Source organism: Polyodon spathula, chromosome 1 (assembly GCF_017654505.1).
Source record: "Polyodon spathula isolate WHYD16114869_AA chromosome 1, ASM1765450v1, whole genome shotgun sequence".
Lineage (NCBI taxonomy): Eukaryota > Metazoa > Chordata > Actinopteri > Acipenseriformes > Polyodontidae > Polyodon > Polyodon spathula.
The window spans coordinates 16254054-16281968 of NC_054534.1; the positions used below are offsets into that span (position 1 = coordinate 16254054).

Here is a 27915-nt window from a genome sequence, read left to right on the forward strand (position 1 = left end):
AAGTTCCTTTTTCCTTGGTTGTCCTGTCCCCCCCAACTACCTTTTTAGGGGTGATGAAACTACATTTACAGTCTTAAAAAAGCTAGCTGCAAGTGCCACACAAATAAATAATAAACACTTTTTACACAGACAAGTAAAAACTATCAAAGGTTGAATTATTTAAAAGTTTCCAGGGTCCCCCCACCCCCCCAATACAAACAATGTATATTTTTTTGCATTTGTTGTATTTTTTCTTTTACATAGTCCCAGGTTTTTATCGCAGTTATACGTCAAGGATTTCCTCAGCTGTGCCTCCGCAGCGTAACCTGTAGCGCCCCGTCCTCCAGCTGATTGTAGGGTCCCACAAGGCTGATAAAAAGATGTGTATCGTCATGGATTCTCTGATGAACCACGCCACGGCATAGTCAAGTTTGGAAAAGCACGGAGATCCCCCCTATAGAAGAAGAAATAAAGAAATACAGGTTCTCAACAACAAAATAGGCTAATGCCAACTTAACGATACAACAATGATTTATTTCCTGGAAACGACCTCATGGTGCTGTACAAGTTAAATCCTAATAAAATGCATTGTAGATGGGCTGAGGTTCCATAAAAATATTAAGAAGAGCAACCCTTATTCAATTAAAGTGTGAACATTATGTATAACTTTACTTCATCCACATTGACCACAAAGTTGACTCAGAAATAATTTTTATATATTAGACAACATGATTTTTTCTAATCCAGTAATACCTTAGTGGCTATGGCGTTTTGTTGTTGTTGTAAATTTACTAGATTAATGCATGAACCTGATATTTTAAATGCAGCAAAGAAAGCAGCGGCCCTTATTTGCTCATTTGCAAAAAACTTAAATAATACTTTAAGTTTAAAAGATTAGTCTATGCTAATGGCAGCCATTTCTAGGCTTTTTTGTAACCAGAAGATCAGCTGGCCAATCAGAAGTGATAGGGGTGGGCCGTAAACACTTTTGAAATGTCTGTGTGTAGGTGCTAGACTTCCGCAATTCAGTTTGCAGAAACTTGCGTGGCTCTAAAAACATAAGCAGAGTGTCTTTCTAGCAACAAAACAAACATAGGAAAAATTAATAAAAACTACGACGGGCAAAGTATAACAGCAAAACTTGTTGTTCCTCACACAAATCTTATTGTCCCGGGCGCTGGGCAACACAAATTACATACCCCTGCATCCTATTTACAAGAAGCTAGTTTTTGGGGTTTTTTTTCCAGTTTTCATCCAGTATCAAAAAATAATAATTAAATTAATATTCAATTGCTTTAATGTATAACTCCATTTTGATTATATTTACTAGGCATAATATGCAAAACAACTGCTATCCAACTAACTCAAAACACTGCTGGAAGAGACTATTTTCAATATTCCTTCCTTGGTAGCAAAGATTCTCCATCTACTTACATTCTAACATGTTTTATCTTAATTATATATCAGTAGGCATTCTGATTAAGTACAATTCTAAAGGCTGGACAGAGAGCATTACATTAGAAAATGACAACGTGTGCACTGAAGCCTATTTTTAAGGTAGTGGGGGGGGGCTCTATAACAGAAAGGCCTCAGGCCTCCACAGTTTTCTGAAATTACTGTAAGGGTCAAATGATCTGCAGTACCTGAACATAAGCAGAATCGAGTCAATGAAAACTCGGTACTACAGTAGAGTGATACGGGTCACGAGCAACTAACTGCAGTTTCAATACAGCAGACCACTGTTTTCACAATACACTTTTTTTATTTAAATCTAGCCAATCAACATTTTACATTGTCTTCACAACCCCAGAACAGTTTTAACCTCCTTTTTGGTTTGTGCAATTGATTCCCTTCCTGTGTAGTTTCATCTGTACATATCACATTGTTTTCTTCACTCATGTATTTTACAGTAAGTTAATTCAGAAAAACTGAAGAATAAAATTCAACCCAAGAACCAAAAGTTCAAACAGAAGAATGGGGAGGAGGGGCAGCGATAATAATGTTAGTAAAAGGTAAGACATGGATTTTAAAATCCTCCTTTAAGCTAAAAGGGGTAAAAATACCTACTTTACTAGTCTAGTTTCACAGTCACAGAATGAGAATCTTAGGAATACAATTATAAGTGTTCCCTACAGAGCTATAGAGAAAAGCACTAAGTCCAGCGTCAGCATTTACACATTTTGCTGAGGAGTGTCTTGTTCGCAGCTAGACTTGCAAGCTTGCTGGAAGCAGAAGCCAGGCGCTGCCAAGCTTAAAGATGAAGCTGTTGTAATGACATAGGTTTCCTTACCTGGACTCCTCGGAGTTGGATGTAATCTGATATAAACCAGGCTAGGCAATGACACATGAAAAACACCATGATGTCCCATCTGAAAATATAATGAGCTGCCCAGCCGATTATTAGGCTAGCCACAAAGCACTCCGAGATTGGCTCGCAGATAATCGTGGCTGGAAGCATGTTAATTCGTAGTTTGGCCCATCTGAAACCAAAAGAAAAAAGTTTGGAAAAGGCAACAAACACATTGAACTCGTTTTGTCATACTGATGTTACCTTTAGACGACCACATTACAAAAACATGGAAATGAAAATGGATAAACAGGTGTGTGGACAAAATGTTACACAGCTGACAGATTTATTTATGTAGCCAAGCTGCATATGGACGGTGCTTCAATATTCAGTTGCAGCAGATACAAGCTACCAACAAATTAGGAAAGTTCATTTCTTTTAACCTCTTACAGATTTTTGGATTGTACATTCAATGTTTTATTTAATTTATTTTATCCAATCCAGGAGGCTTTACAAAATGTGTACTTTTTATTAAAATCCTGGCAGAAATAATATACAATTGTTTTCAACGTAAAATTCATGTTTTCACATGTTCACATACAAAAATATTGCATAAAAGCAAACGATAATTACTATTATTAATTTTTTTAGCAGACGCCCTTATCCTGGGCGACCTACAATTGTTAAGATAATGTACGCTAGTACACTATAACAGTCAATCCAACAGGCACTTAATACTATAAAAAGAAAAAAAAAAAAAACTTACCTGATCATTCGCGATTGGAACTGAGAAATTGAGTAAGAACCAGAGTTCTGCATTGCTACTTGTGTTGCCATGGAAAACTTCCACCCCCTAGAAGTAGGCAGAAAAAATAAATAAATCATTCAGTCATTCACTTTGGAATCAGACAGATGCAGCTTTAATATACTGTTTGGCTAATCAGGGACTGTGAAATCATTTTCAGCTACTCCAGAATACCCTCTTAAGTGCCTAATAAGTGTTTTCACAGAACACTGATGCTCAGGTACAACAACAGAGCTCAAACTACCTCAAACTGTATGACGCACAGTATTTTCAGTCTATCTGTATTTACTATGTAAAATATGACAAAGATATCTGTACTAAAAGTGTTTAGTATCTTTAATATTTGTTGCATCTTGTGACGATCAATTTAAAACAAATTATCAATGTTAATTTGTGCTTTCACTTGCATAAATTTGGCTTTGTGCGTGTGACTATGAACTTCAGAGCTTCAGATGGAATTAACCTTTTTTAAAACAGATCATAATATTTTAATGTATCTTTGATGAGGGTCACTACATAGCTGGAACAAAAAAGGTTATTGTGTTAGATTTTAAATAGGGGCAATTACTACTTGTTAACAACCAATGCTCCACCATAGACACAACTATCACTAAGGCTGTAAGAAAATCGCAGGCCGTGAATTTGTTCCTGAAACAACAACTTAACACAGACTACAACTGTTTATAGTTGCTGCAACTTTTAATGTGACTATAAATGTTTCTATTATTTATATGTCATTTCATTGCAAAAAGCTGAAAACTGAACTGAACCAGAAAAGGAAAGATCACTCTCAAATTGTCTTTTGCTAGTGGGGAATTGGTATGCCCTGTCATCCTCTTTAGCCAATCAGTGATCTAACCATAGCAACAGGAAAGAAGACTATGGGCATTGATTCAAATACTGTACTGTCACTGCTCTTAAACTGAAGGTTTATTCCTGTAGTGGTGGTTCAGTTTTGTGAGTGAGCTTGTACTGTTCTGCAAGTACTATATGTTATGCGTCATTATTGTTAGCTACAACTCTTCACTTGTAATGAAACACAGCGTAAAACATTTTATTTGAAATGGTGATAAACAGGAAGTCTTAAGAACTTATGTCTCTGGTTATCTATTTGTATTTTTTTTCTTTCAACAAATGAACAAAAATCCACCTTGAAAGCAAGTACAGTATATATACTGCAAACTGTTTATATGTATGACTACGCTAAAACCGCAACTTTAATACACAGTGGCCGCAACTTCTTGATAGATTAAAAAAAAAAAACAGGCTTTTTACAGGCTTTCCTGTCACTTATTTACAGAACACCAGAAAAACTGGACATATGCAACAATGTGTGACATACAGAGAGTCAAACAGACTGACAGGCAACCTTCATATAAATCAGAGATTATGATTTGAAAAAAAATAAATAAAAAAATGTGCTTAAGGTTCTAGCAAGTTTCATCATAATTAGATGCAACACACAGCAGGGGCTAAAAAGTTTGAAATTTCTGCCCATTGCTTCATAAGTGACCTACTCAAATATGAATCTTTGAATAATAGTAACACATCATTGTGGATAGCGGAGTGGAACCATAAGGAGTTCTACTAAAGGGATTTAAAATAACATAGCTGTTAAACTCTTCCTACCTGTCAGCAATGGCTTTGGCCATAAAGTAATCTTCTGCGATGTACTGTGCGAAAGCAATGAGGCCCCCTGCTTGATCGAGCACATCCTTCCTCATCAAGCAAGACATTCCGGTTACACATTTAATGCCAGTAACATTAGCCGAGATATAGGAACGTGGGTGAGATGTGCCGAAATACACCTGGAACAAAGAAAACCGCTTTAGTTTCTTCATTTAAACCATAGCTACCCATTTTTAGTCACTTCAGTGTTCCAGATGAATGTAAAGATACAACAGACATATTTATAAAGAATTGGCATGCCAGTGTTTTATTTATTTATTTATTTTTTTAAATGCAATTACTGCCACACCAACTTGTATTAAATTTAGCCTGATGTGTGAATCGGGAACTGGCAGGTTTTCTGTTATTGAAGGATTATCAAATTCATTATATAAACTTTACAGATGAACTTTAGCTGGAAAAATAGAAAGCAGGAAGTCGTTCTATTTTGAATGATACAAGTGTAAAGACTTTGCTGAGCTAAACATTTCAACAAGGAACCGTGGACCGGATGTGCTTTGTTGAATAGAAACTGAGATAAACATAGCTAAAGAGAAATCTTATTGAAGGTCCCAGAGCGAGAACCAGAGCGAAATTCTGTTTTGGTATCAATCAACAATAAAATAAAGCCAGCAAAATTCTTGCCTTGCAAAACTCTTGGCAGGGACCCTGGAAACTACATTAATTGAGACACCTAGATATTAATTGATCAAACCTCTATTACTGTTAATCATTTAGCAGACACTTTAATCCTAACCAACTTACAGAGACTAGAGGGGTGAACTATGAATCAAACATCTGCTGCTGCAGTCAGTTGCAACAGGACCTCGGTTTTACTTCTCTATAAGCAATAATCTTCGTTATATATGTTTAACACATTACTTAGCAGCATTTGATTCAATTAATTTGTAAAGGAATTTGCAAAATGCCCTGGCTACAACCAGGAAACACTTAGGGACAGGGTCTGCACTTCAGGGACGTGGTTATGAATGACACCCCTCCTTTGCATAAAGTACATGTATAATGTAAGCCTTTTTGTTAAAATGAAATTGACCGAACAAGTCAATTACTAAAAAGCTTGGAACAGTCAGCATGGACAAACCCTATGTGTGTGGTGTTGTGTAAACAGAGGTAGGTTTTTAAATTTGTGAAAGACAACATTTTATTGATTGTCACAGAAAGAGAACAGTCAACTTCTGCATTGTCGCTTTGTGGCCTTATTTGTATTGTTCCTACTGTACACGGATTCAAAAGTAACAGAGAAACACCTGCATATTCAGTTCTTTGTAATGAATTTCAAAATAATGCACGTATAACCTCACATACACCTTTGAAATACAGGTAAAATGCTTCTTGGTTGCCGTGTAGCTACCTGGAATGGCTAAACTTGATCTAAAACCACCATTACCTGTTCTAAAGTGGCTGCAAAGCCTTGTCTGTCTGCTACATATGGGAGCCCGTGGACTAGACCCACTTTTTCTGTCATCTGATTGGCCATGTCTGTCAAAGTGTCTGGTTTCACTGCAAAATAGTAAAAACTTTTTAAAAAGTCTGTTTGTAAGTACAGATTAAACACTGAATACAGCTGGACACCCTGTTGCAGCAGTTTGATCTCCAGTTTTCACTAAAACTACAATGCAATGGGAGTCATATTTCCAGCCCTGTTCATATACCCCCACCCCCTACTGCATTTGCAAAGGCAAGACTTATCAGAAATATCTTTTTTGCCCATTACTCAGAACACTCCTCTTGATGAGCTAAATTGTTTTAGAACTATTTTCTTATTTTTTTTAAAAATATTTAATTTGTTTACAAAAATAGATTTTAAACCACTAAAAAAAAAAAAAAAAAAAACATTTACTAAGACATTATTAATCAGTCTTACCTCGAATACCACTGTCACAGATCCAAACCAGGTCATACTTGGCTACTTCATATCCTGGCATTAAGTTGTTTATTTTTGGGTTAATGCCAACTTTTTTACCACCTGTAAAATAAAAGCTGAGGTTACTACTGGCCACGGCAAAGATGAATACATGTTTATTGACAGCAGGTTTCTATCCTTTATAAATGGAATGCACAGGTCATGCAGAACATAACCACAACAGGACTATGTGATGGACTGTAAAAAGACAACAAGGCTTTAATTATTTAGAAATCAGAATGCAAATTGATTTTCAATACTTTGCAAACTGGATTCGAGAGAAATGCTCTTTACTTTCCTATAATGGAAGGCTGGGTGCTCTGTTTATAGACCTTCATGTTTAATTCTGCATTATATAGAGCTGTGCAATGCTTGGCCTTATGAAAAAGCAACTGAATGTCAACCCTATGTTGTCTTTTCTTTTAACACCAGATAGACAAGAGCACTTGTGGTGTTTACCATTTATTGCTTCATTAAATTCAATTAAATGTGAACATTCATCAAGTTCAAACAATTACAGGATTGAATGCGGTTTCAAATAATCTTGATAGCTCTGAAAATATAAGATTTCTATAGTGGGAGGTAGTTTTTTGTTTGTTTAATTTACTATTCTTTTTAGAACTGAAGATTGTTTTTTTTTTTTAACCATTAGATTTTGCAAGCATATACAGTATATATAGTTTTCCTATATATATTCTGTTCCTGATTACTGCCTGTGGTAAAGGCACATTTTCATTGACTGGCCAAGAGCTTAAGAGTGAGTAGCAGGGTTCCGAAAAATATAGCATTATATGTCCCCAGTTTCCCCACAACTGTTTAAGTAACACACCTGTAATTTTTAACATCCTGGATAACTTTATACAATTATAATTTTAAAGTCTGGTTTCAAAGCTCTTTTTGTTTACAGGTACGATATTGAAACAGCTGTAGCAACAAGTGGGGATGTGCAACGCCACATTTTTTTGAAACCCTGACACATTCTTAGTTACATGGTTCCTGCAGGTTAGAGAATGGATTTGAAAGCATTGACTATCACTCTTAATACATTCTCCTCCCCCCCCCCCCCCCCGGACGTTGAATCTGCTTAAGGAGTTACGCTAAATAACACTGCTTTTCATTCCAGTTTGTGACAGATTACCGACAGGGAAGGAGATATTATTAGATGTATGTAGTTTTGTCTTTGACTTAAACCATGTGTTGCATGTACTAATCCTAACCTGTCTAAACTGTCTTGTAACAGTGAACACTCCACAAACATTTCTGATACAGGTGAATGCAGATCTGCCGTTATGCTGCCATACATCGACTTAGAAATGAAAAGCTTAACAATAGTCCACTTTCTGACATGTAAAATAAAATAGGGGTGTTCACTCTACCAAGTCTTCCAGCTAGTGACTAACACTACACACTCACTAACACCACATACATGTTTTGTACAGAAAGCAAGAAGGGCAAATGTCATCAAGTTGTTACCTATAAATAGCCTGGCATCCACATTTGGGTATTTGCCCAGCAGCTTTTTACATACATCGATGGCTGGATCATCATGGTCTTGGACACAAAGGAGCACTTCATACTGGTAAAAACAGAACAAGGATACAAGATATTAATCTCAGCCTAGCATAGTAGACAGAGTTTGACAGCCTGAAACTTGCAGATGAGAAAATACAAATCTGTTTTCTGCAGACCAAGCTTATTGACTGTTGTCTTCTTTGAAGACCGAACCCCTTCAATCTGGTGTATCAGTCAACTACAAATGAAAATGTAAATCTTAAAAGGTTTATCTTCCCTTACCATAGCATTCTGACCAAGTCCATTCATTTTGGAAGTTTTCCCAACCATCACATTTAGCAAACATCACATACAGTAGCTCTGGTGGCACCATCTCAATCTTGTGTTTGTTTTTTTTTGTTTTTTAACTCGGGAAAGTGAACCAGGAGTTTTGTATATGTATTTTTGAGCAGTGCGAGTGGTCATACTATAATCTTTCACAGCGGCGTCACATCAAACTGTGACGGTCACTTCACCTACAAATCTTGCATTGTAATGTGAGAATGTTAAGATCATACTTTTGATTGGGAAAATATAAAACATTGCTTTATAGTCACAATCCCCATATGCAAACCTCCATAGGATAAGCTCCAGCAGCTTTTGTGGTCTTACAGTCTAGGGGAAAATTGTTGGGATTGAAGACACTGGGGTGAGGATTACGTATGGACTAGAACATGTAGGCATACGACACACTTTCTTGTTGGACTGTGTAACTGGTCAGATCTTTAAGTAAGCACGTCCTGTAGCACTCACCTTCAAACCTTGTTTTTATTTTTTATAATTAACCTGAACAGAGTACTGTAAAACCCTACAACTTTCATAATGACAAAATATTGACAATAGTTTAATTTTGGTATTTTGCCCAAAACATGTGTTATTGACAGTTCCGTTTGTTTTTCCACAAAAGACAATTCTAATTAAAACTTGGCTTGATCTACAGTACCAAATGCAGTTTTCAAAAGTTACATGTATTACTGTACAGGTACAGTGCCTATAGGAAGTAGTCACCCCCATGGACATTTTCACAGTTTGTTGTGTTACAACCTGAAATCTTGACGCATTTAAATGGGGAGTTATTTTAGAACATGCATACAATCCCTCTGTAATGTAACATCTACATCTGTTGAAATTGCTAAAAATGTGTTTTTGCTGTCAAGTCAATGTGCAATGTTGCACCAGCAATGTGAGCACAATCTACAAGATCAGCTGTTAGGTAGTTTGGTATGGTCAGGAAGTTTGTTTGATCACACTACCATAATAGCAAAAGCGTCAAACAATCAAGTACAGTATGAACCGCCTTCGCAGTTGGAAGCCTGCATTATGAGTCCGAACAGAGCCAAAAATTTCTTCAGAAAGATTTTCCACAGTATGGACCCCACATCAGTGCTTTGATGGAAACTTTGTTGATCAGGCGCTGCCATTTTAAAAAACATTTATAACCTCCCTGTTAAACTACAGCACTGTAGATGTTACATTACAGAGGGATTCTATGCATGTTCTAAAATAACTCTTTCGTCAAGCACCAGATTGCTAGCCCTACGAAATTAAATTACAGAACAGGAGTGTAATCGGCAGGCCTTGAAATATTTAGTAATTCCTCTATACTCACAGTAACAGCTGCCACTTGCACAGAAACAGGAACTGTGACAAGTCTTTGCTTAAGACACACCAGATAATATACACAATGATTGCTTTTTCTTTTTTATTAGCATTGATACAACTAACTAGCTACAAGTTTGTCAGGGTTAGATGCCAAAAACAGCCTAGAGTCTCAAGTCCATCAAAGCTGGTCATGCTTTATATGTGCCTTTGTTCACTCTGGGATTTCTAACTCGCATTCATATTGTAAGAGGAAGCAAACTAGCAAAGATGGGCCATTCCTGAACTGAACTGCTTTGTTATTTCCCCTAAAACATCAGTTCAGTTTTAATGTAAAATCATCTACAGTACTAGAATTTGTATAAGTTAGTATCAAACCTGCGTAGGCGGCATCCGCGTTTTAGTTTACAAAAAAATATTACTACATCATAGCATAGGAAGTTTAAAGACATGTATGTACGTCACTTTGTGTTTTTACAATTTCTTGTTCTTTGCAATGAACTGCAGAAAGTGAATATACCGTACCTGAAATAATAAAAATGCAGTAATTTCAGCACACAGAAATTGTTTTATAGGATTCTTATACATTGTGCGCTTACCAGCCCTCCCACCTCCCACCTCCCCTCTGCAGCCTGTTACACAACGCCATCATCAGCACAAGCAACAGAAACGAAATCTATCAAGCACTTCAATGAAAACCATCATTCTTTTCAGATCCTAGTTATTAGGCTGGGACCTGCCCTGAACCTCTGAAGGGTAGAACAATGAGAAACACTGTCATTTCAATTGTTTCACGGTAGGTTAGCAAGCAGAGAGGCTAGTCATGAAAACAATACACTTGGAGATGTAATACCCTCAACATAATAAGCTTAAAACAGCTTCAAAACTGGTTAATCAAATTAGGGGCTATTAGTGTCACAAATGATAGAAGGCAGATGTCACAATATAAGCTGCTTATATCTTGTTTGTTTGTTTTTTTTTATAGAAACTGCAATGTACTACACAGAGGGCTAAAAAAAAACTACTAGTGTACATGATGTGCTTAACACTGCCAATTGTGATGACATTTGCTGCGTTTTTGTACCCTAGAACAAAGTAGTAAAAAACAAACACACACAAACACACGTGTTGGTGTTCACACCTCCTTTTAAGGATTTAAACAATGGCTGTATGTAGCTCTGACACCACTTAGATCAGTGGTGCTCAACCTTCCACCCCCTTGCAACCCACTACACCTCCCTGCTCCAAGAATAGCTGTGCAAATATAAAGACAGGGTAGTGCATTGGATATAATAAACTGAAAATTAGATTAACCAGATTAGAAATGAGTGAATACAAAGAACTGCCGAAACAAGTCAGTCATTGAAATGTGCTGTCAAATCAGTGGGAAAGTTGTGTTAGCTTACGTTTCACCGATTCTCTGTGCTTCGTTTTCTTGGGCATTGCCCAGGAATTTGGATGTCACAGAAGTAGCTGGCATGAGCCGCTGGATAGAGAGGTCGTTGGAAGCTGTGGAACTGCACTTTTACACGCCGGCAGGTGTTGTTGAAAACTAGATATGATCCTCTGAACACGCAAGTTGTTGAGTACTGAAAATACACAATACACTGAAAAGTCAACACAGCTCTAGTTTGCTCTCACTCACTCAGACACATAGCGCTTTAACTTCTGGTAGTCTGCATCCTAGCACACAGTGGTACTGCATAATACGACAGATGTAAACATGACAAACTTGAACAGTGTCTGCTCTCATCTCACCTGCACGTAGTTGTAGCAGTAAGCATGTAGTTCTAAGCCTATTTGCGTTTATATGATAAGTACAATTATGTTAGACTCCGGCTCAATGTGAGCTGCCCTTGTTTGTATGCATTTTTATGCATTGCGTCATTCAAGTTTCTGATTTTTCATTATATAATATCACCCGCTGGACTGCAACCCCAGCGGAAATAGCCGCGAACCTCACGTGCTCAGACTTTCTTCCTAGCACCATTTCTGCTTTCTCACTTTCTGTGCAGGTCCCCTCAGAGAACTGAAACGTGTTGCTAATACCAGAATCTCTCTCAATACGTACTCAACCATAACCTCTAGTTCTACTGAAAGCAAAAATCCTGATAAAGCACTTTGATAATCTTGTTTGTCCATTTAGCCTCATTATTGTTAAATGTCTTTAAGCAGGGTAATTGTCTTACTTTGAGTGTTGTCTTCACAACTATACTGCAGAGTATCACTTCTCACAAAATTCAGTTTTACAAAAGTTTCTTGTTTTTTTTTTATTTTTTATAAAAAAAATATAATAATATTAGAATATATATATATTATATATATAATATATATATATATATATATTTGTTTTTAGTGTTAAAAAAAGTGACTTTTGGACAGACTCCACCTGACAGCCATAATAGATCTTGACCTAACTATTACCTTTTAAAGATGTCTTAATAAAAAGAAAATCTTTGTATGCAGTAATACGGTCCCTGAACTATTTCTAAAGAGAGACAAGGTAGGGGTCCTTGAGTGGCTCACCGTGTGGTGTGCAGGTTGAGTCATTCATACACAGTCAGGGGATCCACATTGTGCAAAGCTGCCAACCTTTTCTGGGAATTCCCAGAAAACGTGCAGTCAGAGGGAGGTATACTGTTCTGAAAGGCAGTGCATCAAGTCACAGGCACCAGATTTAAGTTTAGATACAACAAACAATTATTTTTCTCTGATATTGTTTCATACACTGTGGATACTCATGACTCAATACAAGAATAACTTCCCTGGTCTGGATTGGCTGCAGACAGATTATAAAAGGAACTGACCCCAGTATACAAAGGAATTGGCAGTATACAAACAAAATGCAGATATAAAAGTACACCCACACACATGCACACGCACACTCACATACAAATACGCACCACACACATACTGTTTACATAGGCACTGTACTTAAGATGACTAAAGACAAAGGGTTGTTATTTTTAGAAGTATCTAAATTCCCTTTTTAAGAAGTTCCAAGACAAACTGAAATGCATGTTCAAACTTATGTACCGTACAAATATCTTCTTCAAGTTGATGTCACGCTTTGCATGTCATCCCAAAACACAGACATACGTTCTTCTGTGTAGGTTAGGCAAGAGTAACAGTCTGGGGAGGGGGGTATTTTTGCGCTAAATGTAACGATATATTGTTAAGTATAGGTAAAGTAAAGGAGCGCTGGTGTGTCCAGGCATTTAGGGTGCTAAAAGACATGGTGCAAATATAGATACACAGTATAAAAATGTAGGCATTAAATGAATGGGCGAATTCTGCATCTGCTTTCACTTTGAAACTTTTTACTCTGTCTCCTACGCACACCAGCTGTATAGTTAGCGCATCAATCTGAGTGGCTCTCATGGTGACACGTTCTGGCAAAACTGAGCTACAACAGTATTACGTTGAAAATCTTAAAGAGTGTACACAATCTATGTTAATAACTTTTACCCTTATCCAGGGTACTACATAAACATCAATGTGATTCCTATAGTAGTTCATGCTAACCTCCTAAAGAAGTGTTATGTCAGTTTGTGCTAATGTGTATTAATAAAATGAATAAGAAATATCCAAAGCCATTTGTGTATGTAATTTGTACACCAAAGTGTTTTTCCATTTCAACATTACTCTTTTGCATTTGAAGTAGTTTCCATGTTTTCCATTTCATACACTTATAACTTGATAGGTATGTACTGGACTTTTACTTACATTGTTCAAGTAAATGCCAATACATTATTGTTATTTGTATTTATTTTAAATCAAGCAACAAAACTGTTTAAAAACAAAAATATTAAAAAGAAAAATAATCACATTAATGTTTACAGAAAATGCAAGAGAAACGAACTTCTGAACTGTAAAATTAACAGTGTTTGAAATTATTAATGCACTTGCATATTGTCAGACTGCAGTTAGAGAAACGGCGACATGGGAAGGTATGTAGACTTGGAATCCTAAAAATAAATGCAAGGGCTGGTTGGTTCCTATTTTGAGAAACTTAAAATGCGTGCTTTTGTTTTTCTATAAAATGCAAAACATGAAAAAATAGAACACAAAATACAGCTTGTGTACTTAGCTTTCCTGTATTCAAATTTACCACCAATTAACACTGCGTCTTATGTCTAATTTAGAAATTGTGTCACATTTTTCTTTTCTGTCTCACTTGGTATTATGATGTCTATATACTGTGACTGTTTTTGGCCTGTTTTTGGGCCTCAAATATAATTTCTCTGTTTCATTGGTTTCTGGGTTTGTCTTTCACCCACTTTGTGTAATAAATTATTGCAAAACCAAACAGAGTTTGCTTACTTTGAAATTTACTGTGTGCCAAGACAAGTTTGTGGTTTTAAAATTCTAATATAACTAAATTATTTTAGAATTACTTTTCATAGACACAAGTAACTTTTACTTGCTCTTTAAATCTCAATGCCTAAAATCATGAGAAAAATGAACAAAGTTACACTTCTTTTGAATTTTGGGTCCCTATTAAGGTACATATTTAGGCCCAGTATATGCAGTTTTTGACCTCTACAAAACCCTGAAATGTTTCGTTGGGGGGGGGGGGGGTGTTGCCATCTGCACCTGCGCTGGGGGAGGACCCCCATATCCCCCTTGCCTTCTAACTTAAGATTTCTTGCCTCCTACTTTAAATGAAAATGAAAAGACTGGCTTTAAATTAACATCCTCCAGCACTGGAGTACTACAGTACATGTGATTACAGCTGGGAGAACTAGGCAGGGACTCAAAGCAAGACCTAGTGCACTGAACTGTGCCGTTGGGTACAGAGTACCTATCCAAAAGGATCATCATCCTCAACATCATCCAAGAACAGCTGCTAAAATCAGAAAACTGGAGCAGAACGTCTCAGTGCTACTAGAATTTCTACACTACACAGTAGAACCTGTATATCAGACCCGAATAGGGGTGAGATCCCCTGCAAAGGCGATAATGTTGCTTGTTGTACGTATGCAGGGGGTCTGTCTGTACATCCCTCCATCTGTGCATTTCTCTTAAACACTTATCCAGTTTTCATTAAACTTGGTATTAACATTGTTTAACTTAAGTAATTGAGAATATCAGATTCTGGTGATAAAGGGGCTTGTCTGCATCCGTCTGCCTGTTCATCCATTCTTCAATATGTCACACTTTCGCATAGGCCCCTTATATCTGGAGAATCTCTTATCAAACTGATTAAACTTTTCATTAGCAATTCTTATTCTGTGCAGCCTGTATATGGCATGGTTATAAACTTCATCATACTAACAAATCTAATTTTGAATACAGTTGTGGCAGGCATGTATGTTACACTACCGTCCTAGTAAGTACTGGAACAGATAAATACATGCCCAGTTAACAACCGTTGCATAATTTCCTAAATTTCATATAAATAAAAATAACAAACCTTGTAATATTTTATGCACCAACTGGTGAAGGCCAATACAGTTTGCAGGAATATAGCACCTATAATAAGAAGATATTCCAAATCTGGGTGTTACGACATAAAAATAAGATATACAGGCTACTTTAACTACAACTACAAATATAAATCCCAATAAGACATAGCACACAGATGATTCTTCAACTGCCTTAACTTGCAAATTATTTTCAAGAGCAAATCTGGCAGCGATTCCACAGATAAGCATAGCTTGCAAGTTAACGTTCATACTGTAAGCTACCTATCCTCTCCTTGAAAGTACTGGTTGAACCAGTTGGATACATGGAGGTTGAACTCTCAATCCAAGTTAGTTCCCTCAGACACAAAGGGTCACATTTATCAATATCATTACGACAAAGTGCAATTTGCACATTTTTTGCGAAACCAGTTTTACCCAAAAATGTGGTGCACATTGTAGAGCTATGGAATTTGTGACAATTGATTTTGACAAAACTACTGTAGAAATTGTTGTGTATAGTTAACAATTACTGTATTTGAACCTCTAATGTACTGCCAGATCTGTAAAATGGCCAAATTGTCTATAGCACATTAGCAGCTGCAGATTCTAAAGTGGAAAAGGATAAAAGTAGCATGGCTGACTATTATAGAGCATAATAAGACCTAAACCAAGAACTTAATTAACCTCGAAACTAAGCCAGAATCAGTCTCCTGGCTCCAAAAGGGAAATAGTTAAAGTGCTGTGCTGGCCTGTGGTGGATGGGTGGAAAGAGCATTTACTGCCACATGCTTGGATTTGATGCAAACACAAAGAACACTCTCAGTCTGAAGGTCTTATTTCAAGCTCTCTTCCTCTCTCAGGGAGCTAACCAGTTATGTTTCTGGACTGTAACCCTGCTAATATAAGATTAAAAGAACACACAGTAACTGTAGCCAGAATCATTTTAATTGAATTCCAAATTTCTTCCAACAAGAGCGAGAGGTGCCATTAATAACTCATTTTGGGGCGCACACCATAACCTAACAAGCAAATCGACAGGATATATTGTAGGAACCGGGGCATGGATTAGCATTACTAGATGTGTGCAAGGATTATATCCAACTCTCCTCAGAAACATGTACAGTACAAAACTCACATACTGCACAGTACATTAAAACAGAGGAACAGCATAAAGATACTACACGGATATATATCAGTTAAATATATTGTATTTTACGCTACTGCACTGTATACCGAGATCAGCCTGCAGTACTATTTGCAGGTAAATAAAATGAACAGAGTAGCAAATCAGTTTCTTTTGTGGTGCATATCCTGGTGTTTCACATAAAGTGACTCCAAAAACAACACTAAATTTCGAAGTAAAAAACTATTTCTATTAAAATGGTATAACTTTTTTCACCAAAACTGTAGTGCAGACTACTGTACTAAAATGGTGTGTTTGCTGTATATGAAGGCAAGGTGTTTAGTATATTGTACAGTATGACACTTGAAAGCTTATTCAGCAATAGCAAATGATAACAAAAAGCATCACTGGTTATAGTGGTAATAAGCAGAGTTTCTGTGAGGCTGATGAAGACAGCTCTGTACTCAAGAACCAAAGCCAGTTCTTAGACATCTACAGTTGCACTCCGTTACAGTAGAACACAATACAATGTTACAAAAAGTTTGAGAAATAAAAATCTTCTCATTCACGAGGCCATTTAAAATGTGGGCTTCATTTTAGTTTATTTGCTTGGTCTTGTGCAGCCACTATATAAATAATTGGACCATTTGCAAGATTTGTCAGGTACTGAACAGTAAGCCAAAAAAACAATACAGTGGCACAAAAAAAAAAAAAAAAAAAAGGATTTGCTATTCTTATTGTCCTGTCTCAATAAAAAATAGAAAAAAAACAGATTCTATACATACTCTGGGATAATCCAACTCGAAGAAGGTTTCTAGGTTGCTGATGAGGTTGGGGTCCACTCCTTTCAAGGGCTTCAGCAATGAGACGCCTGCAAGCTTGCTGTAGGGCTGTTTGTCAGAGGCTTTCTTGTTGAGATGAAGACGTCTGCAAAGAGGTTGGTACACCACAGCTTTAATATACTTTACAACAGTAAACAGTCATATAGGCTTGTCTGCAACACTTCAAATCGGAAAGAGAAATTAAAAGAATCATTCCAACAAAACATAATTCATGCCAACACAAAAAAAAAAAAAAAAAAAAAAAAAAAAAAGTTGTTTCTAATGAAGAAAGTTTCTGAAGAGTCTTCAGGTGCTTTACTTACTATTACAGCAACAAGAGTCTTACTGGAAAAAAAAAAAAAATCATATTCTTATTACTGACTGGCGGACTATTGTACACTGGCAATAACAATGGGCCTGATCACCCTTGTTTATCTCTTGTAACCAAACACCTCTCGGCTTAAAAAGACAACGGCTATTTTTCTAGCAGACCCGACAATCAAGGCAGAAACATCCTGCTTCATGGACTGAAAGGGCAGCACCTTCCCCCTCATCCCAGTAGGGTACTGGGAAAGGTAATATGGTACACCACAGCATGCAGCCCTCAAATTACATTCACAACCACCCAACCAGCAAAAGTACAGAACCACAATACTAGTCCAGGGGAATGACATATGTCCCTCAAAGCACTCACAATAGATAGGAGAGGAATTATACACATGCCCTAGATTGTCTACAGAACCTTGGTTACATCACACAGGGAAGTCCATTCAATACAACACAGGCAGTTAAAACCTAATTATTTGTGACACACTAGAGAAAAGTGAGTTTGTAAATCTATAAAGGCATGTTCTCCTGCTACAACAAAGTTATAGAAAGGCTGCCATAGTAGCAGCTCATCTGATTTCTATTTCCAAGGCAAATCACACAGCTCGCTGACCCCCCCCCCCCGCATCCTGCTTCGTGCACCATTGGTCAAGAGTTCCGCGTCGAGTTCGACAAATACTGTATATTATTTACCTGATGTGTTGTGCATATTCCAAGCTCTAGGGTTATAAAAGGGGAAATTCCAACAATATTTCTCCTAACCCTTTTTGTACAACATGCTAAACAATCCTGGTGCATTGCCATGGTAACAGGTGTGTCTTTAATGTTTCTGTAATTTGGGCTACTCTGTCTGTGCTGTAGCTTGAGAGAACAAGTATGGGCTTGACCTATTAAAATGCAAGCATTGCCGTTCCAAGAACACCCAGGAGAATGGACCAAAGGACCCGCTGATCAATCGATCATGCCTCAAAGTCTCAGAGATCCTTTCCAGTTTAAATGTAGCTCTAACTGATTGCATGACTCGGAAATGAGCACGTACTGTACATTTGCATGCAGTACATTGTAGAATAGGATATTTTTCTAGTTTTACTATTTAGTGTAGCTCAGCCCCTTAATCCTAACAACCCAATAAACATTCAAAAGGAAATCCAAATGCTGAGTTAAGCTTTATGCTTTAGCTTTAAGCTTGTTTCGCAGCCAATGTAATCTTAAATATTGCATTTCATTATCAGACCAGTGCAAGACAATATAAGTACATTCTCTCTCATTGGACAGAGTCTGTGTTATTGAAGGGAAGGCTTTGGGTGTCAAGGTCCATATAATCCCATCTCATTTAAAAGGCATTTTAAAAGCTTTCACTCTGGTAATAAATTCTGCACTACCACCCAATAAGAGTAATAAAATTAAATGCTGAAACAAGTTTAAATGAAACTCCAATTGGCTTTTAAGGCAACATAAGATGTACTGGATGTTTTACAAGTCTATCAAGTCATCCAAACTTAATCCTTCTATTACTGTACTCCCTTGTAAACAAAGTAATTAGTGACAACATAATGTTCTGTCACTGTTTGCATTTTAAATTAAGGCAATATTCTGAAAAGCAACTTATAACTTATTTAAAAGATATTTTAAAAGATTTATTCAGTGATGGGAGAAAATAAAAAACTTGTCCAGCAGTTAGTTCATGACACTTTAAAAGCATTATTTGTCAGTGGGGAAGTTTGTGATCAGAAATCAAGCAGATACAGAGAATGGCTTAGGACCCCCCTCTATATATTTAAATTATGTTAATGTCATACAAAGAATGATATTTTGACCCACACTGACGCTTTACAATAGTCTTAATGATTACTTGAATTTACAGTATGGATCACATGGGCTGTTTTAATACTTAGGATTCACAATCTAAAATGTTGTGCCTTAATGCTAAATACTGCAAACTGATGGTAAAGTTGGCATGGTCCAACTCACTATGGTACAGAAAGTTTGAGGTGACAGTACTATAACAGGTGTCTGTTCAGCTATAGCTACAGTACACGTCTGTCCACAATTGTTTTCCACTTTCATGTTCAAAAGCTCCTCTGAAATGAACCCAGCACACTACCGACAAGAGCTGTGGTTCAAAGAAGCTGTGGGGGGGGGGGGGGGGGGGGGGGGGGGGACCCAACTTGGAACATGGGCCAAAGATTGGTCAAATAAATATATACTAAACCGTGAGCAAAAATAACTTTTAAAAATCTATTACACTTGATGTTACAGTTTGAGATGTGTATACATTTTAGATGACACTAGGCTATTCAGTAAATTGTAACAAAAGATACACTCAGTATTTACCAGGGTAATTGGTAACACCGGGAAAGGGGATGCAGCAAGTCAGAATGCAAATACTAATGTAATAAGAAGGTCTCAAATTACTCCAGTGGTGGTAAATAATAGTTGAGCCAGTCTCTCTAATGTGTGTGTCATTTAAATCCACATTGCAGAACTTAAAAGTGAACAGGCTAATTAGGACAAACATACAGTACCGTCCGAGTCCAACCCATCCCATTTTGTTAACAAAACAGGGTGCATATGGTACTGATCAGCAGTTCAGACTATAGGTTTACAAAAAACCACAAACACCAGTATTATTTGTTTATTTAGCAGGCGCCAATCCAAGGTGACTTACACAGACTAGGGTGTGTGAACTATGCATCAACTGCAGAGTCACTTACAACAACATCTCACCCAAAAAGACGGAGCATAAGGAGGTTAAGTGACTTGCTCAGGGTCACACAGTGAGACTGAGCCAGGATTTGAACCGGGGACCACCTGGTTAAAAGCCCTTTTCTTTAAACCACCAGACCACACAGCCTCCCACAGTGTTAGAATGATTTTATAAAAGCAACGTTTGATTTTTAAATATTTTTCTTCCGTCTCCTGCTCTGTATGTGTACGGCTGTATTCAAAAGAAAAATAAATGGCCATCATTAACTTAAGCAGAAAATAAAATGTGTTTTCAGTATACTTAAACTTTAAAAATCCTTTAAAAACCAGGTTTGCAGCTCTCCTATTTTTACTACTCTTATTTTTCAGCCTGCAGTACTGTACAGTATGCACTGACTCCCCACATCTTCCGAGAAATGTTCAGTTACTGCACCACAGGAGAATTTCTAAATGCTCTGGGAATGCTCTACCTACATGCTCTCCCTCTCTGAAGCTTGCGTGTGACGTAAGCACACTGCAGATTCTGTCATGCTGGGCAAACAACGCTGTAGCCATCACTTCTGGACTGCGGCAGTCCCACATTGCAGGAAATTTCTCAATGGAGGAAAACACAGCAGCAGTGAATTTGGAAAGGATTCAAAAAGCCTACATCACTTTACTCAGAGGTCATAAAAGTAAAATACAAACCAAGAGTTCAGTGTGCTATGGTTTTTCACTAATACTAACAATTGACATTTACAATAGGAAGCAAGCAAGAAGATGGATTGTTATTACAGGTTGTAGGCACTGATCAGTCACTGACACATTTTAAAGGAACTTGGATACTTTTGGGACTGGCCAATATTAAATTATGCTTATCTTTCATTTTAAATTGATTAATATTCATGTTATAACATGGAAAATCAAATCTATCCCTTGCAGTCAAATATCTCTAAAGAAACCCACAACTTAATTAAATAAGGATTATATATAATTATTATTGTTAACTTACTGTGGGTGCAATTTAAAAATCCAACCATCTAGCTGTCTGATCCATTACGTTTCTTTTCCCCATAATCCTTAAACTTCAATTTAAAACATGTATTCATAAATTCTGGAACCAGTTACACACTTTAAATATTACAATTCCCTATTGATTAGCAACAGAATCTTGGGATTTCCCATAGGAATTGAGAGGGTAGTCTACAGTGGGTCTACAGTAACAGTTGAGAAATAGGAGAACAAGAAATTCCAGCTCAGAATCAACGGGATCATCAAGTTAAGCACAATCTCCCCGAGCCTTAGACCCCATTCACACTTGCGATTTAAAGCAGCCCAGGGCTGCCTCAGGGCAGTATTCTCATATGTGCACACTCCAAAAAAAAGAATAGGCAGCCCAGGGAGAACCTAGATTTAGGCTGATGTTTTGATGTGGCCTAGGGTCTGCAATCCAGGACCAGGGCCGGCTTTTACATATGAACGCAAAGCAGACTTAGAGGCCGCCTTTTTGTATCACATGACCAATTTGTTTATGTCGCTCAGTACTCCCATATTACCAATGCACGCAAAAGGTAAACAGAAAGGTGAATGCTCTGCTAGCCAAGATGACACTGGATCATATTGAAAGGTAATTACTCCTACATCATACAACTTTAATTATACAAATATGAAATTAAAAAAAAAAAAATCTAGCGGGTTAACGTTCAGGTTGTTTCTTTCACACAATATGAGCTGCAGTGCATTCACAACTAAGTTTAATTTGTCACAATTACCTGTTCTTCCTGTTATTTAGTAATTAAGCGATACTTAGTAACCAAGCGAGAAATATAAAAACTGTAGGTTTGTGGATCTCAATAATGATCAATAATTCAGCAACTTGGCCACCACTGTTTATTTTGCACGCAACGATACTAATAGCTAAAGAAGTGTGTGTCTTTACATTAAAATGATGACCATTTCCTTAGTTGCTTGCTTTTACATACACATAAAACACTGTTCTCATCCACAACTATTAAGATTGTCCGTACCATTGTCAAAACAGTCAATAATACATACATACATAAGAACATAAGAAAGTTTACAAACGAGAGGAGGCCATTCGGCCCATCTTGCTCGTTTGGTTGTTAGTAGCTTATTGATCCCAAAATCTCATCAAGCAGCTTCTTGAAGGATCCCAGGGTGTCAGCTTTCAACAACATTACTGGGGAGTTGATTCCAGACCCTCACAATTCTCTGTGTAAAAAAGTGTCTCCTATTTTCTGTTCTGAATGCCCCTTTTTCTAAACTCCATTTGTGACCCCTGGTCCTTGTTTCTTTTTTCAGGCTGAAAAAGTCCCTTGGGTTCCACGACACTGTCAATACCTTTTAGAATTTTGAATGCTTGAATTAGGTCGCCACGTAGTCTTCTTTGTTCAAGACTGAACAGATTCAATTCTTTTAGCCTGTCTGCATATGACATGCCTTTTAAGGCCCGGAATAATTCTGGTCGCTCTTCTTTGCACTCTTTCTAGAGCAGCAATATCTTTTTTATAGCGAGGTGACCAGAACTGAACACAATATTCAAGATGAGGTCTTACAAGTGCATTGTACAGTTTTAACATTACTTCCCTTGATTTAAATTCAACACTTTTCACAATGTATCCGAGCATCTTGTTAGCCTTTTTTATAGCTTCCCCACATTGTCTAGATGAAGACATTTCTGAGTCAACAAAAACTCCTAGGTCTTTTTCATAGATTCCTTCTCCAATTTCAGTATCTCCCATATGATATTTATAATGTACATTTTTATTTCCTGCGTGCAGTACCTTACACTTTTCTCTATTAAATGTCATTTGCCATGTGTCTGCCCAGTTCTGAATCTTGTCTAGATCATTTTGAATGACCTTTGCTGCTGCAACAGTGTTTGCCACTCCTCCTACTTTTGTGTCGTCTGCAAATTTAACAAGTTTGCTTACTATACCAGAATCTAAATCATTAATGTAGATTAGGAATAGCAGAGGACCTAATACTGATCCCTGTGGTACACCGCTGGTTACCACACTCCATTCTGAGGTTTTTCCTCTAATCAGTACTTTCTGTTTTCTACATGTTAACCACTCCCTAATCCATGTACATGTGTTTCCTTGAATCCCAACTGCGTTCAGTTTGAGAATTAATCTTTTGTGCGGGACTTTGTCAAAAGCTTTCTGGAAATCTAAATAAAACCATATCATATGCTTTGCAATTATCCATTATCGATGTTGCATCCTCAAAAAAATCAAGCAAGTTAGTTAGGCACGATCTCCCTTTCCTAAAACCATGTTGACTGTCTCCCAGTACCCTGTTACCATATAGGTAATTTTCCATTTTGGTTTCTTATTATAGTTTCCATAAGTTTGCATATAATAGAAGTCAGGCTTACTGGTCTGTAGTTACCTGGTTCAGTTTTGTTTCCCTTTTTGTGGATCGGTATTACGTTTGCAATTTTCCAGTCTGTCGGTACAACCCCTGTGTCAAGAGACTGCTGCATGATCTTGGTTAGCGGTTTGTAAATTACTTCTTTCATTTCTTTGAGTACTACTGGGAGGATCTCATCCGGCCCAGGGGATTTGTTTATTTTAAGAGCTCCTAGTCCCTTTAACACTTCTGCCTCAGTTATGCTAAAGTTATTTAAAACTGGATAGGAACTGGATGACATGTGGGGCATGTTGTCAGTATCTTCCTTTGTAAAAACTTGTGAAAAGTAATCATTTAACATATTTGCTATTTTTTTTTCTTCATCTACGATTTTGCCATTTGTATCTCTTAAACATTTAATCTCCTCTTTGAATGTTCTCTTGCTGTTGTAATATTGGAAAAACATTTTGGAATTGGTTTTAGCTCCCTTAGCAATGTTCATTTCTATTTCTCTCTTGGCCTTTCTAACTTCCTTTTTGACTTGCATTTGCAGTTCTGTGTACTCTTTCTGTGTACTTTCTTTTTGGTCCTTTTTTAATGCTCTGTAAAGTGCCTTTTTTCGCTGAATATTTTTTTTAATTGATCTATTAAACCATTTTGGCAATTTAGTTTTACATTTAGATTTGTCTACTTTAGGGATATAATTGTTTTGCGCCTCTAGTACTACATTTTTGAAGAACAACCATCCTTCTTCTGTGGGTGTTTTCTCTATTTTACTCCAATCTACTTCTGTTAGTCTCTGTTTCATACCTTCATAGTTTGTCTTTTCTAAAATTGTAAACCTTAGCTTTAGTCTTTACTTTTGAGGATTTAAAAAACACTTCAAATGAGACCATGTTGTGGTCTGAGTTTGCCAGTGGTTCTCTGACCTCTGTTTTAGTTATTCTATCTTCGTTATTTGAAAAGACTAAATCAAGGCATGCCTCCCCTCTAGTGGGTGCCTTCACAAATTGTGTTAGGAAGCAGTCATTTGTCATTTCCACCATTTCAATTTCATCCTTCGTGCTACCCACCGGGTTTTCCCATTTTATTTGGGGGAAGTTGAAATTTGCTACACACATACACAAACGCACACCATAAAACTGCTACTGTGCTGCACTGAAAACTATATGAATAAGAAACATCTGCTACAAATCAAGGATTATTGTATAAACCAGTAGCTCTTCCATTCTGAGTGCAGGCGATCGTTCCAAACAAAAAAAAAAAAAAAAAAAAAAAAATTTGAACAGGGCTGCAGACCTAAATATGTGGAGGCCCTGGGCCAGCACAGTAGATCCACCAACATTAACAATAAAAAATAAATGAATTTTAAAAAAGTATATATAGGCATATAGTGTACAGCATGTTACAAAACAAGGCAATATCCACCCAACAAAATGTGGCCTTTTGGCGTGACTCTTACAGGACATTTTTATATAGGCCTAATTAAATAAGAAAAATGAAACCGTACAGCTCATCTTAGTTTCCATCTGGAACAGTACAGAAAATGTTGGAAGGTATTAACAAGTTGTATTTCCTGAATGGTATTTATTTATGTATTTATTTATGTATTTATTGAATTTCCCTGCACAGCTTAGATCAGGATCAAACAGGGAGAACCACAGATTACTCTATGGTTTATGGACTACTGGAGTGTTTGATTTATTTTATTTTATTTTTTTAAACTGGACTCTTCACCATATGTGAAAGCGTGTAGGCTGATTAATATCTACACAAACGTGGTTGCTGTTGTTTTTTTTTTTTTTGTTTTTTTTTTTTAAAAATTCTACCTGTTGATTGGTTTTTAGACTTTGAACAGTTGTGTACCAAATGTGTTTTGTTTTTTTTTTGTTTTTTTGTTTTTTGTTTTTTTTTTAAATGGACAACTAACCAAAAATCTTTGAACAGTTGTGTACCAAATGTGAAGACAATAATTCATAGTGCAGTATACAGTAGAAACCTAAAGTGGCCACATTTGACAACAATATAACAGCCTCCCTCCCTGAGAAGATGAATAACACAGCAATACACACTTCATATTTTCACAGGCACCAAACAAGTTAAAATAAAAATGCAACTGAAGGTAAGGGGCATTCAGAACAGAAAGCAGGAGACCACTTTTTTACACAGACATTGTGAGGGTCTTCAAACTCCCCAGTAATGTTGTTGAAGCTGACACCCTGGGATCCTTCAAGAACTGCTTGATGAGATTTTGGGATCAATAAGCTACTTGGGCCGAATGGCCTCCTCTCGTTTGTAAACTTTCTTATGTTCTTATGTTCTTAATTCCATAAAGGACGTTTTAGATTCTTCCTCCTTGAACCTTACCATGTTGCTCTGTAAGGCACACAGCATAATCAAGCATGGTACTGTAGTTCTATAGGGGAATTTGAAAAGCCATGATAAATGCTGCACCAGGTTTAGATCAGATTAAATGCAAATAGCCCATAGTAGTGTATTTTTTCTCTCATCTCACAGTATTTCCCACACTCCGGCGCCCCTGATGCACACCAATCGATGCTTCATAACATAAAAGCACAAGATATATCTTGTTACATCGGAGCCGTATTCAAAGTAACATTCTACTTTATTCTTTTTCCCTTACCAAGGTACAGCACCTAAAAAAAGAAACGGCCAATTCGTCTACTGTATTTATTTACTGCTGGCCGAAGCAGTAAGTTACAGAGAGCAGTCTCCAAGAAGGTTACGGGGCTAAACTGTTTTTACAGTCGGTATAAACTACATAAATCATACTAAAACAGATTAACATGTTCCTAATTCCACCGTTTAGGATTTGTGCCAGAGGGAAAAAAAATACAAAATTAGGTTAACCTATAACTACTGTACCGTAAGTGACCAGTCTATCACCAACAGACAGAAAACAAAAAAACAAAAATCAGTAACCTGAGAACAGACACTGGGACACACCCATTTATATTAAACAACTACAGTATTAAGCTGCAACAGCAAATCGGCGAATACATACATTTAAAAAAAAAATGACGAATCGTGTTAAAACACCCACTTGGGTCAAACATCGTATTTTATCTTGTACATTAAAATTGGTGGACCGTTACGATAATGTTGGTGCCTGTGCTCCTAACTATTCATTGTTACATTAATTAAAGCGCTGGATCCTTCTGTCACGATATTGTCATGTGACATGATCCCTGATCATGTATCTCTGGGCACTGCACTGACAATCTTGGAGCAACGATGGTGGTACTGTAGTTTCAATCTCACTTTGCTAATATTATGCTTGTAATCTGGAAATGGCAATAACTGTCCCCATTACTAAAAACAAAATGCTTGCACTTGATAATTATGCAGCTAAATACCCACTATTAACACCGTCACTTAAACGACCACATTAAATTATAATGTATCAATTGTCACAATTTATTTTCAGGCACTAACAAGACCGCTCACCATTAGTACGGCAGCTCAGTGAGGTTCAGGCACATAATGACAATGAACATAACTCAGTTTTCTTATTTAAATTACAGCAATATTTTAACAGTTCAAACATATATGATAGTGTATTGTCCTTGTTTCCTCGATGGAAAATTGTGGTGCGGTGTTTACTAAAAAATAAAAAAAAGATAGTACTCCCCAGAAATGGTTTTTAGCCCACTGTTCAATTCGTATGAGAAAAAAACACACGACATAGCTTACTGTTAATATTTAAAATATCTTATCAAACTAACAATAAACAACAAAAACTACCGGTACACAGTGCACCAAGTTACACATTAGTCCACCTACTGTACTAGTACAAACTATTCTGAATACGGTACACCAGACATCAGATGTTTTTCTGGTCCCTGTTTATTATTTTATTGTGTGTGTGTGTGATATATATATATATATATATATATATATATATATATATATATATATATATATATATAATATATAATATTTCGTCTTGCTGTATGTTGTATTAATATTCAGGTTACCAAGGTGGATATAAATCAAATCGTACTGATGTACACGACTGGTGACATCTAGGCCTAACGTAAACGGCGTCTAGTATTTTACAATGGCAAACTCGAGTGCCCAACTACACAACACAACTGAGGTGGAAAGCACAGCAAGCAGAAAATACAATGTTAAAGAAAGGCCCTGACTTACACATAAATGATGGACATGAAGTGCATAAACCACAGCACGAGAAAAAGGATGAATCCGAAGATGGCGAGCCCCTGCATGGCAAGTTCTAGTAGGGCCATGTCTGTCTGGTAAGCACTCCGATCTGTACTTTCCACAGGAACTCTGTGAGGCGACTGAAAAAACAGACCATTCAGCAGAAACACAGCCCCAA

The 27915-nt window shown here is 36.9% G+C and overlaps 1 protein-coding gene across 1 annotated transcript; it reads right to left on the reverse strand.

Moving 5' to 3' along the window:
- LOC121314728 (ceramide glucosyltransferase) lies at positions 1–27915 on the reverse strand. Its single transcript, XM_041248322.1, has 9 exons — positions 27726–27915; positions 17130–17271; positions 8137–8239; positions 6625–6726; positions 6148–6260; positions 4701–4879; positions 3033–3119; positions 2270–2459; positions 1–433 (listed from the first exon to the last, which is right to left on the reverse strand). The coding sequence occupies exons 1-9, from the start codon at positions 27821–27823 to the stop codon at positions 263–265; spliced, it is 1185 nt and encodes a 394-aa protein (XP_041104256.1). The 5' UTR covers positions 27824–27915; the 3' UTR covers positions 1–262.